At 44.1% G+C, this 19,293-nt stretch overlaps 1 protein-coding gene across 6 annotated transcripts in view; it reads right to left on the bottom strand.

Moving 5' to 3' along the window:
• PLEKHG4B (pleckstrin homology and RhoGEF domain containing G4B) overlaps positions 1-19,293 on the bottom strand; it is a 240,910-nt gene that overhangs the window by 65,141 nt on the left and 156,476 nt on the right. For all 6 annotated transcript variants that reach the window (XM_061588485.1, XM_061588482.1, XM_061588481.1 and 3 more), the window contains 3 exons: positions 17,475-17,597; positions 15,722-15,886; positions 9,025-9,908 (listed from right to left, as the gene is read on the bottom strand). In XM_061588485.1, coding sequence (XP_061444469.1) covers positions 9,025-9,908; positions 15,722-15,886; positions 17,475-17,597 — 1,172 coding nt within the window. The remainder of the gene's footprint in view (positions 1-9,024; positions 9,909-15,721; positions 15,887-17,474; positions 17,598-19,293) is intronic.

Raw genomic sequence — 19,293 nt, 5'->3', positions numbered from 1 at the left:
CAGGTGCATCCCCCTCGTCTGGTCCATTGATTCCACCAGCACTACCCGGATAAGCCGGGCCCAGGTGGCAGGCGGCGGGTTGGTCGTGGGGAAGGGGATAGTGTCATGGCCCCGTCAGAGAACTCATCAGACGAGGATGACTCGGGAGTAACAGCAGCAGACCCAGAAGCAGCAGACCCAGAAGGAGAAACGGAGGAAACTCCTGAGAACCCAGCTCCTTCTCCCCCTAAGCTGCAGAGCACCCCAGAAACAGCTGAAGCCCTTCAGCCACACGCAGCCAGTGAACAGGATACTCCCCCCTCACCTGCAGAACATAGACAACAGAAGGTCAGGCAGAAGAGGGGCAGGCCTGTCCACTTAAGGCCAAAACGCTGATGGCTCACACCTGCTGACAAACCTGCTCCTTAAAAGTCAAACCTTGGCTTCAGCTTGTTGCTGACTACAACGTCAGGCGTGACCACTGTGTGTCTTCCTATCCCCTGAACCTTGACTTGGACTGATCTCTCGGCAAACTAGACCTGGACCTTCACTGACGTCACTTCTGGATTTCTGGCTTGGCACGTAAGCTTTGAACGGCCTCTGCCCTTATCTTGCTTCCTCCTTGCTAGCCTGGCAGATTTATAGCCAAGCTGCCGGCTGAGGACTTACGGCCTGGCAATTACCAAGGAATCTCCAGCCCTGCCTGCACCCCCACCGAAACTGCTGTCTCAGAGAAGAGCTGACAAATGCCAAGCTGAGTTCAGTGGCTGTGTTTATGAATGTACTGTCTGCTGTGAGCTAGGGTGGTACAAAACAAGTGTCTGTAACCTTTTTTGCAAGTTTTTACGGGTTGTTTCAGTACTAACTACAAAAATGATCTTCCTTCAATTAGCGTTAATGTATGTTTCCTTTTCAATTTCCATTTTGATGTCATTTGCTCTAGGGAAAAATTAGTGGAACGCAGCTTTACTTTGAGGCAACGGTAAGAAGCACTTAGCATTTCAAATACTATAAACACTATAAATGTAAGCGCTAGATAAATAATAATAAAATAAAGCCAAAGCTGTAAGAGGTCAGGTGGATAGTTTTTTTATTTATAACTTTTTTTCCTTTTAAAAGATAAAATAATGGACATCCTAAACTAAAGAATGCTTACCAAAAGATAGGAACTGTTACAGAATGAGAAATATTAAATGTAAAACCTGTGATAGCTGAGGAAGTATTGTTAAGGGAGGAGAGCTTGCAGTAGGAGTCATTTTGTGCGTATGCTGAATGAAGAATGTAAGCCTACAGCTCTATGAGAACCACCCACACCACGTAACAGAGTTGTCACTGGGATGCTAGAACTGAAGCAGGAGCACATTGGAAACAGAGCAGCAAATAAGAGGTAGCTTGCTCTGGGACCTTTTCATGGGCTTTGCTGGGGAAGAGCCTGGGAGTAGCAGGGTCTGTTACACTGCTTTGTTTTGCAAACCCACACAAGTCACTCAACTTGGTAACACTGTAAAGCTGCAGAGAGGTGGGGCAACTGGGACAATTTGTCCCAGGCCCCCACAAAGTACTCCCCACTGGAGAGTAATTTTCTGTGGTAGTTACCACATGGAAAGGTATAGGGGTGGTGTGAGGCCAGTCTTTAAGGGAGGAATCCTTCCTGAGTGGGTAGTGGAGAAGGCCAACCAGATCTGTGAGACTGAGTCCCAGGAAGCAGAAAGAAGTTCTGCCAGAGGGGGTTTCGAATTTGAGGAGAAGCACAACCTAATCCCTATTCCCTTATCCCCATGTAAGAAAAAATGGCACACATCTATCATTCTGTTTGATCCCAGGGCAAGGAGGAGCTACAGGCATTAATTCTCACATATAGTCTGTGCATGCAGCAATTCTCACGTGGACCCCAGCTTTGAAAATTCATGCATGGGTCCTTGTAGCAGCAGGGCCCCCAATATCATACCTGCACTGGACCCCATAAACCCTCTGGGTAGTCCTGCAAAGATGACCATGGGGGGTATTCCTCGCCCAGGGCATTATTCATCCCAGGGCCGGCCCTGAGTCTAGGGGTACTTCTGGATGCATTACTATCATTGGAGGCACAAGTGGCCTCGGTGGCACTGAGTAGCTTCTGTCAGCTTTGGCTGATGGCCCAGCTGCAAACCTATACCTTGCTATCAGTCTTTAGGTTTCAGGTGAAGATATTTTTATTCATCTAGGCATTTTGCTTGTAATTGGTGTTCATCTTTTAGTTGGGTGGGGTAGGATGTGCCCTCATTATATTATTGTAGGATGGGCACTGTTACTTAATAATGATCTTTTATCTTTTGATGTATTATTCATTATTAATGTAGAGCTTTTGTGTCCCAGTTTCTGTCACAAGTGACCTCAAAGCAGTTACATAAAACAATCAATTTGCAGTTTCCCAACAGCAGCATTCAGCAATAGCTTGATGGGCAATGTCATTTGAACACATTAGAGACAGCTGCCCAGTGCCTTCCCTATGACAGAGTAGGACGGAGGCCTTGTAAGCCATCTAGTCACACACCCTGGGGCTCAATGCAGGAACCTCAAGATCTAGAGCAGCTCCAGCAGATAGCTGTCCAGCCTCTGCATGAAGACCTCCAGCAAGGATTTTCCCCCTGCAGGGGCGGGGGGCCTATTAAGATGGTCCACCCCGAGAGACAAATGGATCCTATTGGTTTTCAGAGGGCTCTGGGGAGTTTTCTGGTTGGGATCGCCAGCTCTTCTGTCGAAGCCCTGCTCGATCTGTGGAATACAGAGATGTCCTATGCGGTTGACCCGATTGCACCTGAGTGTCCTCTCCCAACTAGCAGAGCTCAGAAAGCTCTGTGGTATGCCCCAGAGCTAAGAAGAATGAAGTGAAAAGATAACTTGAGCACAGGTGGAGGAAAGGTCCCAACAAATGTAATCAAACACTGGTATGTGTTCACATTCGAACCTATTCAGTGGTAATGAAGGCAGCAAAGAAGAATTACTTCTTCACCTCCATTGCATCCTCAGTTTGTCATCCAGTGGAGCTGTTAAGAGTGGCTAGTGCCTTATTACATACTGGTCCTAGGGAAGTTGCAGAGCCATCTAAAGCCGGCTGTGACCTGTTTGCTATGCATTTTGAGAATAAAATCACTGCCATCCACCAGAATTTGGACTCCATCATTTCTGCTGATGAACCTGGTGAGGTGTCTGGAGTGCTTTCCTGTCCAGTGTTGTTAGATGAATTTCAGTGGCTGTGGCCTAAGGACATGGACAAGGTACTTGTCCAGGTTCATGCAGCTACTTGTCTTGGATCCTTGCCCCTTATGGCTCATAAAATCTGGAAAGGAGGGGGCAGCTGGATGGGCCAGGGAGGTAATTAATGCTTCTCTTCAAGGAGTGGTCCAAGAGTGCCTGAAGGAGGCAGTAGTAAATCCATTCATAATGAAGCCTTCCCTGGACTCAAAAAACCTAATAGTTTTAGACCAGTGGCAAATGTCCCCTTTCTGGGCAAGATTCTTTACAGGGTAATTGCCAACCAGATCCAGATACTCCAGGTGGACAGATTTCCTAGATCCATTTTAATTGGAATTTCAGTCTGGTTTTGGTAAGGGAACTGGATGACCTGTGTTGGGAGAGACACAGGGAAAGTGTGACTCCATTGATCTTCCTTGATCTCTCAGTGGCTTTTGGTACCACAGGCCATAGTATCCTTCTAGCATGACTGAGTTGGTTATTGAGGACACCACATCACAGTGGTTCCATTCCTTCTTGGATGGTCAACTCCACACATTGGTTCTTGGGGAGCAGAACTTGGTTGCATGGGTTCCATGGTATGGGGTCCAACAAGGGTCGGTTTTGTGTCGTCCCCCCGTTGCTTAACATCTACATGAAACCACTGAGTGGGGTCATACAGAGTTTTGGAGTGCATTGTCATCAGTATGCTGATGACACGCAGTTGTATGTCTCTTTTTCTCCTTCTGCAGATGCTATTGGTGGGTGGTTCCTCTGACTGGCTGAGTGGTGTGTGGCCAGTCAGAGGAACCACCCACCAAGGGTATCTCAGTCTTGTCTGGATTAAGCTTCAGTTTAATGGCCCTCATCCAGTCCATTATTGCAACCAATCCTGATTCAGCACATCCACTGCCTCATCTACAGAAGATGAAAAGGAGACATAGAGCTGCATGTCATCAGCATACCGTGAGTGTGGCCTGAGGGTTCTCTGGATCCTTTGCTGTCACTTGAGGCACAAGTGGCCTCAGTGTCATGTAATGCCTTCCATCAGCTTAGGCTTGTGGCCCTACTGCAACCCTATCTGGACAGGGGTAACTTGGCTACAGTTATCTATGCTCTGGTAACCTCAAAGTTGGATTATTGCAATGCACTTTATGGGGCACTGCCTTTGAAAATGGTTCAGAAGCTTCAATTAATGCATAATGTTGCTGCCCAACTGATGACAGATTCAAGGCAAAAATTTCATATAACACTAATTCTGTTGCAACCACCGTGGCTGCCTGTATGCTTCCGAGCCCAATTCAAAGGGCTGGTTTTGACCTTCAAAGCTCTTTATGGCTCATGGCCACAATATCTTCTGGAACATTTCTCCCAATATAAACCTACCTAGACCTTTAATTTGTCATCTGAGGCCCTTCTTCAGGTCCCCCCTCTGAGGGAGGCTCAGAGGGTGATGACAAGGGAGAAGGCCTTTTCAGTTGTGGCTCCCCATCTGTGGCATTCCCTAGTGAAGTCCACCTGGCACCTTCATTGATATATTTTCAGTACCAGATAAAGACCCAGGCATTTGATAGACTGAGGTGATATTGCTTTTTGTTAGTGCGCTGCCAAAACGTCTTAGGGCTGTTATGGGGGTTATTTTTCTTTGTTTTATGGCATAATCAATTTATTTGTGTTTTTAATGTTATTTACTTATTTATTTGATTTATATCCCGCCCTTCCTCCCAGTAGGAGCCCTGGGCGGCAAACAAAAACACTTTACAACATCATAAAAACAGACCATAAAAATATTTTTTAAAAAGCTTTTAAAAAAGCTTAAAAAACATATTAAAAAGCAATTCCAACACAGACGCAGACTGGGATAAGGTCACTACTTGAAAGGCTTGCTGAAAGAGGAAGGTCTTCAGTAGGTGCCAAAAAGATAACAGAGATGGCGCCTGTCTAATATTTAAGGGGAGGGAATTCCACAGGGTAGGTGCCGCAACACTAAAGGTCTGTTTCCTAAGTTGTGCGGAACAGACCTCCTGATAAGATGGTATCTGCAGAAAGCCCTCACCTGTGGAGCACAGTGATCAACTGGATATATAAGGGATAAGACGGTCTTTTAGGTATCCTGGTCCCAAGCTGTATAGGGCTTTGTACACCAAGACTAGAACCTTGAACTTAGCCTGGTAGCTAATAGGTAGCCAGTGCAATTTTTTCAGCAGTGGGGTGACATGTTGGTGATACCCTGCCCCAGTGAGCAGTCTCGCCACCACATTTTGCACCAGCTTCTGGACCAACCTCCATGGTAACTCCACATACAGCGCATTACAGTAATCCAGCCTGGAAGTTACCAGTATCCAGGTGGGCAAAGCAGGGTCATTTCAACTCCTCCCAGCTCACCCACCCAGGTCTTGGTAATGCACACCAGATTGACACCTTCATCCATGATCAAACCGTAGATGAGTGTGGTCTTATTGTGTACCCATCTGGCATTAAACACCACACACAGGACAGTGGGCACAGCAGATGAGCAACGAGGAACCTGTCCATGAGGAGTGGGGAGTAAGGAACAAGGCGTAGATAGACTTGCCTTCGACTTCTATGGTAGCTCACCACCTCCCCATGGCTATACCTCCCTCTACCCATGATCACTGAAATTGGGGTGGCATCACCCATGTTCCTCCTTACTAAGACTCCTCCTAAACAACTGATATGGACCCAACAAGAGCCCACCAACAAAATCTTCCTTGACTAGTTATCCCAGTAAGCCACTGAGACAATTGGGAACAGTTAGACCCACTCAATATCTTTCACACAGGGCACATCTATTCCCCCCATCTCACACCCAGGGAGGGCCAGCCTTCTACCAGTTGCAGACTCTCACTCTGAAGTCATCCGATGACTCTCTCCTATCGTTTAGTTCACTGAGCAGGCTCTCAACCTGCGTAGGAACTACACATGTGCCATACACCCTCCCCACTACCAATATCCTCTAGATTGGTTAAAAAAATAGGAGGGGTAGTGCCCTCGCCCTCAGGACTCTCCCCTTTGGTGTCACCCCTTTGGCGGTGACCCCAATGGCGGCAGAACCACTGCCCAAGGGCAGCCAGGTTTTTATGCTCCCTGACCCAGACAGGAGCTGATGCAAGAGGCTGCAAGATTAATTGCAGTCTCTCTCTGGAGTCAGGACAGGCAGGGGGTCCCAGTCCTTGCAGCACTTACCAGGGACTTCAGCTGTCTCAAGAGACAGCAATCCAGAGAAGTGAGCAAAGCAAGCACCCAGATGCTCAGGGCAGGTCTTCTCCAATCCTCCAGTGCTGCAGTTGTACTGTGAGTCACTTGGAGACCTTCACGTAACAAGTGACTAATAATAAATAACAATATTTCCTAGAGGAGTGCTGGGCTCTTCCTTCCTGGAAACCTTCAAGTAGAGGCCGGATGACCATCTGTCAGGAATTCTCTAGCTCCACAATTCCTACATTGACCCTACAAGGCCCCTCTAATTCTATGATTAACTTGGAGACATATGATAAGAATGAGGAGCAGCTTCAACAAGAAGCCAGTGTCTAATCCTCATGGTTGCAAAAAACACCTTGACAATCTGAAGCCAGTGTTTATCTTAATAATGTTCCATGAACGTGGGCAATACAGGTAAATTGGTGTACTTGAGTGAGAATATATTACTCAAAGAGCATTCTTCTCACTCACAGTGTGTAAAAAATACCACCACCACATGCTGGATAAAAGTCTGTGCCACGAAACGGGGAGTCAGGCACAGGACAACTCAAAAGGCACTCAAGGGAAACAGTTAGGAAAAAGATGAAAGGAGCACAGAGAAGCACAGGTTTTTACTATGGGAACAGATTAACATAATGAGTGCTGAATATGGGAGGCTGTGTGTCTGTAGCTTATGAAAAGAAACCTTTCAGGAAACAATTGCTTACCTGTAGCTGCTATTCTTCTTCAAGAGTGGCCCTCAATCATACATATGGATAACCAATCAGAGGCTACTTGGTGGAAACCCCTTTTAGAACAATGTCACATTGGTCTAGAGCAGCATTTGGCATCTGTGACAGATCCTTATCAGTAGAGGGCGATTTTCCTGTCTTTTCATACGTCATTACCAGAGTCAGAGCTACAATGGCAAGCATCCTGGTGGCTCCTACATGTGCCTGATTTCTAAACGAATAAGGTTCTTTCGATCCATTCATTGTCAATCATTTTGGGCATGGGTCACTCAAGAGAAAGAAGAAACTTCAGCAACCAGGTAAGTGAGAGGCTTGGCATCAAACTAGGGCTTGTCTTTATCTTCCCTTCTTGGAGGGAGATCTTAAACGAGGCTCTTGGGTAAAGATGAGAGGTTGTTCCCTAGTTTTATAGCATCAACTTTTCCAGCGCTACAAGACAGACAGGGATCCTCTGAAGAGTCAAGAGTACATGTATTGCCCAACCTCAGTCTGGAACACTCCGACCCTCAAAAGTAAGAGGGTGTGCAGAGGATAATCCACAATGAAGTAGGAGAGGTCTCTGGGGTCATTATTCTTAGCATAGGCAACATTAAAAGACACATAAAACTTCCCCTGCCCTGAAGTGATAAAGGAGCACAGTAAAATAAATGGTGAACTGTGCATGTTCTGTGATCAACAGCAAAAAAGCCCAGCCTCAGCTTAAGGCCCTTCATCCATTAAAGAAGGTAATGTCAAGTCAAGGGCCTGCCATTCTGACTCTCCTTTAGAAGCATGTTGTGCCACAATGACACACATTATTACATCTGATAACTGGCTTTTTCTTAAAAAAACCTAGGACATTACAATTTTGCATCTTACTGGCATGGATGTTACAGTATCAAGTATTCTAAATTCAACCATTTTCATGTCAACAACCCCTTTTCCTTTTTGTTCTTGGGAAGCTAAAGCACTGCTATCCATACGTCAGGGTCTACTCAATCCCCCTTAGGATTTGTGAACAATTGGCTGGTAGATATTATATGATATAACACCAGCTGATACATGATCAGGAACCAACATCACTCACAATTTAGAAAAGACTATGCTTCAAACTATTACATCAAAAAAATTTAACCATGAACATTAACACAGGCTAGTAAGGTATGTTAAACTGCTCTCAGATTTCCTTGGGCAGGATAAAATACATAGGACGAGCCACATTGTTAAAGATGTATGCATGATACTTTTGCCAAGTACTCATCCCTGTTCCCTTCAGTGGAAGGAACACTGTCCCTCTGACACAAGAAGGTAAGCCCTTGACATGCAGGGGATTTTCATAGGCCTGCAACTTGATGATGTTCTTTTCCCCTCCTCCTCTCAGCTGTGCTGAATTACTGACCTCTAAAAGGCAGGTACATGTTAATAATTTAGTGCTGCTGAGAGGGGAGAAATGAGCACTAAAATCTTTTGACCACATTGATATCTTTTATTTTACTCAGAGAACAAAATTAATCATTTATTTAATGCCTCGAGCTCAGACTCAAAATTTATTGTTGCTAACTGCCCTAAGGTGTCTATGGAATCATGCTTGGTATTATATAAATTTTAATAAATTTTTAAAAAATGATGAGAGATTCCTGTAACACGTTGCTCAGTGAAGAGTGCAATGTTACAAACAATCTTTTTGCCTGTTCTTGAAGAATGTTACCTCCGCTGAAGGCCCTCAAAACATGACATGTTTAAAATATTTATTTTTAATCAGTTTGAGTGATTAAAAGCAAGGCAGCTAATTGACTGAAAATTTTCAGCTAACAATTCTACTGAGAATATGTTTAAATCTTTAAAGCACTATCCAGGTTGGTTGTTCAACAAAATGGATTCCGTTGTTGCCATTTCTCACCTTCCCCCTCTTTTTTTCTCTTCTTCATCTTCTGTGTGATGGATTCTTGATGGAGATGATAAACTGCGATTTCTACAAATCACAGGACTTTTGATATTTGCACGTTGTGTGTTTCTCTTTTCCACAGCAACATTGCTGGCTACCTCCAGTCCTCTGATATAAACTCCAGTATATCCATGCTGGTGCAGTTCAGAGTGACTTTCACGTCGGGTCAACTCGAAGCTCTGGGTCTTCTTCATAATCTTCTTTAGTGGATGTGTCCTGTGGCGGGTGCTGGATGTCTGGATTGGTTCCGAATAGCAAGTGGAAATGTTGTCCAAATCCTCTGAAACAGGGCTAGTCCTTTGAAACCTACCCAGTAGTGGAGTAAGTGTTTGTGGCACTGGAGAAAATACATCTGTATTTTCAGTGGTATCATCCTGATTTAAAAAAGAAGATGCACCCACTGATGAGCAGCAATGTTGAAATGGACAGAGTGACTTACTATCAAGGATGTTATTATCAGTGTTAGAACAAAATCTACAAGAATGACTATGTTCTTGTGTTTCAAATTTACTGCTTGGGTGTTGGCTATTCTTATGACCCATCTCTTTGAGAGTACTGCTGGATCCTTCTTTGCTGGAACCTTTAACTACTTCTGAAAGGACTTCTTCTAAGTGATGCCTGGTCTGCTGACATTTGAGCCATAAAATATTCCATTGTTTTAGTTCCTCCTTGTTACCCAGAGCAATGATAACCTCACTGACTTTCTGAAAGTTTTCTGCAGAAACCTTTGTAGCTTCTTGGTGGTAGCTTTGCAAAGACTGAACTGCTAATTGAGAATACTTGGCTTCCACTGAAAGCTTGTCAAGATACTCATTACAATGAACCATCCACTTGTGAGCCTGGATGATAAGTAAAAAAAAGAAAAGAATGGTTAAATGGAGAACCTCATATATTTAGTCATCAATATTAATTATTTATTTGTGGGCATATGCAGCACATGAATGACAATTTTTACCCCAAATTTAAATGTCCAAAAAGAACAATTTAATATCTAAGGATTTCTACTGTTAGTGAGCGAGTGGGATGACATTTTTGTGTGCAAAACATCAAAAAGCCCACAAAATACCTAAATTTTACATTCCATGTAAATAGTAGCAAAATGAGAGTCAGGGCCGATCTACATTACAATTTTTATCATTTGTATACCAATTAACCATAATGACCTTCGAAAAAATACTAGGCATTGTAGCTTGGTAAGGATATTGAGAATTCTCTATTAGAGAACTCTCACCTCCCTCACATAGTCCCAACAATCCTTGAGTGGTAAAAGGAAACCAGCTTTAGGCTAGAGCATAGCATAAGAATGGGAAGAATGTTTTCGGCCACAGCATGGAGAAGTTCATCAGGAGGGCTTTAAACTGAATCCTAAGGGGGAGGGAGAAGTAAACTTGGTGGTAACAACTGATGAAGGCTTGTGCACAGTAACGGGAACAGAGAGATCGGCTGTAACAGGGACCAGTGACAGTCCTCAGAAAAATGTAGTAAGGAAGCCAAGCCATAAATCACATGGTGTTCGATGCCTGTATACTAATGCCCAGAGCATGGGAAACAAGCAGGACGAACTTCAACTCTTGTATAACTGAAACTTGGTGGGATGACTCCCGTGACTGGAATACAGCAATTGAAGGATATAACTTGTTCAAAAAGAACAGAAGGAATAGAAAGGGAGGTGGAGTCGCGCCATATGTTAAAAATGTATATCCCTGCACAGAAATACAGGAAGACGAGCCTGGTAGTTCCACCAAGAGTATCTGGATTAAAATTAATGGGGCAAGTAATAAAAGGAATGTGGTGCTTGGAGTCTATTACCAACCAACCACTCAAGGAGGAGACAAGAATGTAACTTTTGAAAAGGAAATTGCCAATGTTTCGAGGAGGCATGATGTAGTAGTAATGGGGGATTTCAATCATCCCAATATTTGTTGGGAGACAAATTCTGCCAAACACGGCCCCTCCAAGAAATTTCTGACTTGTGTTGGAGATAACTTTCTCCTACAGAAAGTGGAGGAAGCAACCAGAGGATCAGCCATCCTGGACTTGATTCTAACCAATAGAGATGCTTTGGTGGATGAAGTGGCAGTTAACGGGAACTCTGGGGGAAAGTGACCACACCATACTTGAATTCTTGATTTTAACAGAAGCAAAAGCTGAGAGTAGCCATATGCGCACCCTGGACTTCAGGAAAGCTGATTTTAATTAACTCAGAACGTGGTTCCATGGCAAGTGACCCTAATGAGAAAAGTAGTCCAAGATAGGTGGGAGTTTCTAAAAAAGGAAATTCTAAAAGTGCAATGGCAAGCAATTCCAACAAGGAAAAAAAGGGGGGAAACAACAGAAGAAGCCAGTGTGGCTTCACAAAAAGCTTAGAGATGACATGAAAATAAAAAGGACACATACAGGAAGTGGAAAGAAGGCCAGGCCACAAAGGAAGAGTACAGGCAGGTATCACGGAATTGCAGGGATGGTGTCAGGAAGGCTAAAGCTGAGAATGAGCTGAGGTTAGCGAGGGATGCTAAAAGCAACAAAAAAGCTTTCTTCAGGTATGTCCATAGTAAAAGACAGAGAAAAATGGTGGCACAGCTACTCAATGAGAATGGCAAAATGATAACAGAGGACAAACAAAAGTCAGAAGTCCTCAATTCCTACTTTGGCTCAGTCTTCTCCCAAAAAAGGATCTGTGACCCTCCCGGGAAACATGAAGTGGAAGGGGCAGGATTGGAGCTTCAGACTGACAGACAAATGGTCAAGGAATACCTAATCACTTTCATAGAATCATAGAATCATAGAGTTGGAAGGGGCCTTGTAGGCCATCGAGTCCAACCCCCTGCTCACAGCAGGAAATCCACAGCTAGAGCATCTCCCGCAGATAGCTGTCCAGCCTCTGCTTGAAGACATCCAGCGAAGGGGATCCCACCACCTCCGTAGGCAGTCGGTTCCATTGCCGAACTGCCCTTACTGTCAAGAAGTTCCTTCTAATGTCCGATCTGAATCTATGCTCCTGCAACTTAAAACCATTAGACCTAGTCCTACCCTCTGGGGCAGCAGTGAACAAATCTGTACCCTCCTCTATGTGACAGCCCTTCAGGTACTTAAAGAGTGTAATCATGTCACCCCTCATCCTTCTCTTCACCAGACTGAACATGCCAAGTTCCTTCAACCTTTCCTCATAAGACTTGTTCTCCATACCGAGTTCAAATTGGCAGGGCCTGATAAACTGCATCCTACAGTATTGAAGGAACTGGCTGAAGAACTCTCAGAACCGCTGTCTATTATCTTTGCGAAATCATGGAAGACTGGTGAAGTGCTGGATGACTGGAGGAGAGCTAATATTGTCCCTATCTTCAAAAAAGGGAAAAAGGAGGAACCGGGGAACTACAGACCAGTCAGCCTAACATTAATCCCTGGAAAAACTCTGGAACAGATTATAAAGCAGTCAATCTGTAAGCACCTTGAAAACAATGCAGTGATTACTAGGAGCCAACATGGCTTTATGAAGAACAAATACTGCCAAACCAATCTTATCTAATTTTTTGACTGGGTAACCTCCCTTGTAGACTGTGGGAATGCTGTGGACATAATATACCTTGACTTCAGCAAAGCTTTTGACAAAGTGCCCCATGTGGGCTGGATGGAACTATCAGGTGGATCCACAGTTGGCTCCAGAATCGTACTCAAAGAGTGCTTATCAATGGTTCCTTCTCAAACTGGGCAGAAGTAACGAGTGGGGTACTACAGGGCTCGGTCCTGGGTCCAGTGCTCTTCAATATTTTTATTAACGACTTGGATGAGGAGGTACAGAGCATGCTTATCAAATTTGCAGATGATACAAAATTGGGGGGCATAGCTAATACTGTGGAAGACAGAAACAAAATTCAAAGGGACCTTGATAGGATGGAGCATTGGGCTGAAAACAACAGAATGAAATTCAACAGGGATAAATGCAAAGTTCTACACTTAGGAAAAAGAAACCAAATGCATAGTTATAAGATGGGGGATACTTGGCTCAGCAATACGACATGTGAGAAGGATCTTGGAATTGTCATTGATCACAAGCTGAATATGAGTCAACAGTGTGATGTGGCTGCAAAAAAAGCAAATGCTGTATTAGGCTGCAATAACAGAAGTATAGTTTCCAAATCATGTGAAGTATTAGTTCTCCTCTATTCAGCACTGGTTAGGCCTCATCTTGAATATTGTGTCCAGTTCTGGTCTCCGCACTTCAAGAAGGATGTGGACAAACTGGAACAGGTTCAGAGAAGGGCAACAAGGATGATCAGGGGACTGGAAACACAGCCCTCTGAGGAGAGCTGAAAGAACTGGGCATGTTTAGCCTGGAGAAGAGAAGACTGAGGGGAGATATGATAGCACTTTTCAAGTACATGAATGGTTGTCACATAGAGGAGGGCTGGGATTTCTTCTTGGTCGTCCCAGAGTGCAGGACACGGAATAACATTTCAGGTAAGCATTCAGATGTATACATGATAAGTTTGGGCCTCTTTTGCTAAATGATATACTCTTCTATCTAAAGGAGTATATTGTGATCCTTAGTTGACATTTGGAAATGTACCAGGTTGTTCTGGAGGTACTACAGCATTCCTTGAGTTTCAGCCATTTGGTGCTTGCTTACATAGTAATGTGGTTCTAGGAAAGTAATCTGAATATATTCTTCTAGACCAGGAATGAAGAACCCTAGGGCTGTGGACAAAGAGACTCTTCCACACTATTTGTAAACCGCCCAGAGAGCTTTGGCTATGGGGCGGTATATAAATACAATAAATAAATAAAAAATAACGGGCTAAAGTTGCAGGAAGCCAGATTTCTACTGGACATCAGGAAAAACGTCCAAACTGTTAGAGCCATACCACAATGGAATCAATTACCTAGAGAGGTAGTGGGCTCTCCGACACTGGAGGCATTCAAGAGGCAGATGGACAGCCATCTGTCGGGAATGCTTTGATTTGGATTCCTGCATTGCACAGGGGGTTGGACTTGATGGCCTTATAGGCCCCTTCCAACTCTACTATTCTATGATTCTATAAAATATATTCCCTTAAAGTATGTAAATGCCTAGCATTCACTTATTTCAGAATTCTTTGGGTTCCCTCCCCTCATTAGTAGATTGTCACTCATCTTTGTATAAAAATACTTAAATTAATAAAAAGAGAGAAGTCAGAGTTAATGATTATGGTGCGTCTAATCCCAAGATGGTTTCGGGCTACCTGTCATATTTGGTACTGAGAGAAAATTCAGGGGCATTCTCAGCTCCAGAGACACACAAGAAAGAGGGTCAGTGATGGCACAGTATTTTTTTCTGGTGTCAAACACAGGCAAACCCTGGCTAAAATAAGCATCAAAAGTGATCCTTCTGTTGTTCCTTTTGCAGAAGTGACAACAGAACAATGCTAACTCCCAGATCCACTGGGTGCTGGCAGTCAGGATTGTGCAGAAGGATCCTTCTGGCAACAAAGAGCTCCACCAGCTTGTGTGTGGAGGAACACATCCATTGCAGAAGGCTCTGCTACGATTGTGGCAAGCTCTGCAGGCCTAGACCTACCACTGACATTGTTCCCACCAGTGACAGACTCTGACCATTTGAGGGGCAGGATGGAGGTGGCCTTTCATTCAACAGGAAGGCCCCGGATCAGCCCCCGCCCCCCAATCCATACCAGTCTGGACTGCCCCAACTAATCCCCTCCCCATTGGAACCAATGAGAATATTTTTTTTCCAAAAGACAGATGGAGCATGAAGGAGCTAAGTCCACCCTCTTCTCACCCTGGATGACTCAAGCTGGCAGGAGTTTGGATGTGGCAGATTGTCTCTTCACTCCCCATCCCTCTCCATTTAGGATTGTGCTTCTAGTCACATACGCTTAATGGAGGATATATTATGCTTCTCCAGGTCAATAAAACAGCATTTGAAACAGGCAGCTCCTGTTCTATATTCTGGTGCATACTAGCAATTTGGGGGGAGGGGCATTGACACATGCTGAGATGTTTGTATTTCAGCCGGTGATGGTAATGAAATTAACATGTCACTAGTTCCAAGCCTGCATTCTGGACAATTCCTGTTTCAGTTATAAGACACTAATGTAAAACCTAAGGAATCCTCTTGGGAAGCAGCACTGATCACACCACTAAGAAATAGAAAGAGCAACACTCTGATCTGTCCCCTGTGTCACTTCAGAGGCCTCTGGTGTGATCCCTATTTCCCAATGGGAGGCATGCCTACCAGTTGGGGAAGGAGTGGAGCTTGACTTCCATTCCTTTTGAATGTGCCAGCATTAGGTTCTTCAGCCTGGAGGCTAGAACATCCCAGGCTAAGCTGTTGAGGCTGGGCAGTTGTGTCACTACTGGGTTGATGGTCTAGCCTCCAAGACCTTGCATTGCAAAAACTGAAACCTGTCTACCAAGAAAGAAGAAACTTGCTCTCTCTGCTGTATATATCAATTCTTGTCTAGCTACCATATTCTGTAGCTAGTGCATAGCACGGTAGGCTGTTAGCGCTGAGATCCATAAGCAAAGCTATTTTCATGGAAAGGCAAACTGTAGAACAGCAGAGAAGATGCCAGGTCTTCTGTGACCTACTGCTGAACAGAATATTTAGATTACTGCAATGTGAAATAAGAATAAAATAAAATAAAATTGTTCTTACCTTTTCATAAAATTCATATAGCTTAATCAGCTTCTCCAGTTCATTTTTCCTCTTCTCTGTTTGAATGGTGATGTTAGTCAGATACCTACTGAAAGCTTGAAATTCTTCTTCAGATTTTAACAAAGAATTCTCCTTAATGAGCAACAGCCCTTTCTGGCAATATTGCTGTAATATAAACCATGAAACACACCAAATAGTACATTTCTTCTTGACCAAGTTCATTCTATTAGATAAGGGAAGAAGAGTTTGAGAAACTGGGGCTTCAGAAGGCGTTTGTTAGCCAATACTGAAACTATGGTATTTCTCTTGAATCACAATCTCCTTCTCCTTGGTATGTCTTCATATCAAGACTTATAGAGTTTCAATGGCTATAGCAAATAGCTGAGGCAGTAACAGACAACACAGTTAGGTGCCTCTATTTAACTGAACGGCACCAGAGTCAGAGAAGTTCATGTGAATAACAGCAGTGGAGGTGGAAGTTGCTTGATTCATTCATGATTTTTTAAAATCAAAATTTAACTCATCCAATAACCCAAGGAGAAAGGCCTGTCAAATGCTTTGAAAGCCTAAAAAAAAAGCAGGGATACCAAGATGTTATGACAGGCATCATGTTGTATATCAGGGATCACCAACCCAGTGCCCATGGGCACCATGGCATCCCAGAAAGCATTCACTGGCACCTTCAGACACCCATAGTGTCTGCAGGCAATGGGCTGGAAAGCCACAATTTATTTATTTTTATTTTTTCTTCCTTGCATAGGGCTGATCAGGTTTTTTTCGGGGGGGGGTGGCAAAACAGTACAGAGCAGAGCTGGAAGGGCCCTTCCATTTGGAAGGATTTAGAGAGGGGGCAGAAGTGGCATAAACCCCTTCCCTGCTCGTGTAGAGGCCCCCCTTCTTTGTTTTCTTGTTGCCTGCTGGCCATATGGAGCTGGTAGTGGGCACTTGCTTCATCCCACATAGGGGCTACCTGTTGTTATTAGAAAGCAACAGCATCAGGAAGCAAACCATAACATATCCTCATTAACAGAAGACAAACTTTCCCTCAGCATCTGAGAATGGCAAGAGCTCTGGACACATATGTTAATGCCTAACTCTGCACTTGACCTATTTGCTAACTGTCAACATGAGCACATGTATCGATTTGGCCATCAATTAGCTCTGGCAACAAAACAGCTTCCCTAATCACCACGGCATTTATCAGTAACCTAATCAATAGTAATTTGCATCCCTTAAGAATAGGATCCACCACCTCAAATTTTTGTGCAAAGAACTCCATTAGTGCCTTGTTATTTTGTATTCGGCATTCAAGGCCAAGTACAGTTTGGACCTAAAATACTAGTCTGGATTAGCTCATGGCCCTCAGCTCTGCTCCCCAAAGTCACTCTCTCTACTCTGAAGGAGAATACTTGCAGCACCCACTGGGCATGTTGGATGATTTATAGCAGTCAACCACTGCATGTATGGGAGCCAAGAAATTGCTCTCATTCTAATGCCTAGTGCTCTCATCTGAAAGTGGAAAGAGGACAGTCAGAGGGCAGGTGAGTGGCTATACTATGCGCAGCAGGATTGTGTCAGCTTAATGGGCCCTTCCAAACTCTTGGCCACTGATGCCGGCAGCCATGATGTAGGAGGGCGGATTCCTAACGGTGTCCACCAGTCCTGCATTTGGGGAAGCCCCACCACAGCTGTGGGCCTGGTTGTTAGATATTTTAAGATATATGCATAAGCATTCAGAAAGCAAAGCACTTACCATTGCTTTTTCACTGAAAACGAGAAACTGTTCCTGCTTTCTTTTCACATTTTCAACTGAAAGCTGTTCTTCATCCAAAGGCCCAATATATTTTTCTCCCTCATTTTCAAACCAAACTTTTATCTGTAAAGAATGCAAGGCTTTATATCTAGAAATAATGAATAATTCATTTAGCACACTACAGCAAAAATGTGCAGCTTCATCAAAATAAAAACCCTCTATTTCCTAAGTACTGCATATATGATGCTGTTCAGATGCAACTGCTGTCCCAAACTACTTTAATTTAAAGAAAATGCATCTCCAATTAACAGTTAAAACAATGTTTTTATGTGACACATAGGGAAGGGCAGCCTTTTTTCTGTAGAGGGCCACATTCCATCACAGGTAATTGGGAGAGTGAGGGGAAGCTGCATGCTTGTGGTGGGCAAAGTTAGAGGCAATTATGGGCACAGTCAGAGACAAAAAAAGTGTTCTTGATTAATTACTCCTCAATAATGACCACCCTGCTTCAATTTTCATCATGGCTGTGCTGGTCTACTCAGAAGTGATGGGGTTATTCTCAATTAAGAATACAGAGGACTTTTTTTAGCACAGCAAACTGATACAACTACAGTTCTGAAAAGCAAGTGAAATTCCTTATTGACTAGACACATATATGCAGAAATGCAGGAGAAGTCTATCAATCTGTTCTCAGACATTTGGCAAAAAAGCCATTTTCCTTAACAAGAGGAGGGGGGAACCTTAAAACACTTTTAAAAGCCAGGAAAAAAGGAGGAAACGAACAGAAAGGAAGGAAATCTGATAGGAAATCTGGAAGAATGTCGTGCTAGTGTGGAGTAGTGGATACAGTGTTGGACTAGGAGCCAGGAGACCAGGGTTCAAATCCCCAGTCAGCTATTAAGATTGATGGATGACCTTGGGCCAGTCACAATCTCTTAGCCGAATCTACCTCACAGGATACAATGAGGATAAAATGGAGAGGGAGGAGAACCGTGTACAGTAGGGCCCCGCTTATACGGCGGGTTCCGTTCTGGACCCCTGCCGTAAAGCAAAACCCCATTGACTTTAATGGGCCGCGTCGTGCGAAAACAGCGCAAAATGTCGCAAAAGAGAAAAAAATAGCTTTTAAATTAAGAATGAAAGCCGCTGCATCAGCGGAATGCCTTAAAGCAGAACGCCGTAAAGCGGGGCCCTACTGTACACCACCCTTGAACTCCATGGAGGAAAGGTGGGATATAAAAAATAATACTAAATAAGAGAATGGGGCAGCTTTGGGGATGCTGTAGGGCCTACAACGGCCCTGTTCATCTCATAGCAAACCATGGAGAACCTCAGGTCCAGGGGCCAAATATGGGCCTCCAAGGCTTTCTATCTGGCTCCAGGTTGCACCCCCTCCTCAGCCATACCCCTCAGAAGGGATTTTTTCACTCTTCGAGTATTTTTACCTGGCTGGAATGTATCCTTGAATTGTTGAAATGCTTTTTGATGGAGGTTGAAGAAGAAAATGTGTCTTTAGAAACTAGTCTACTACACAAAGATACAATTCACATTTGTTGCCGTGCCTGCTTTTGCCTCTGGCCCCACCCATCACTGGCATGTGGCTCCTGAAAGGATGCTCAGAAGAGAATGTGGCCCTTGGGCTGAAAATGGCTCTCCGTCACTGCAGTAAACCATACTTTATCATGATCGCACCTTTCCATCTCTCTCCTAGCCAACTGCACTGGGAGGAAACAATCCACAATCCCTGACACGGTGCTACATCTGAATCAGGAATTGTGGTTTGTTTCACTCCCAATAAACCATGGTCTGTAGCCGAGGT

The sequence above is a fragment of the Rhineura floridana genome, chromosome 11, assembly GCF_030035675.1.
Source record: "Rhineura floridana isolate rRhiFlo1 chromosome 11, rRhiFlo1.hap2, whole genome shotgun sequence".
Lineage (NCBI taxonomy): Eukaryota > Metazoa > Chordata > Lepidosauria > Squamata > Rhineuridae > Rhineura > Rhineura floridana.
This window is presented reverse-complemented; position numbering and strand designations above follow the sequence as displayed.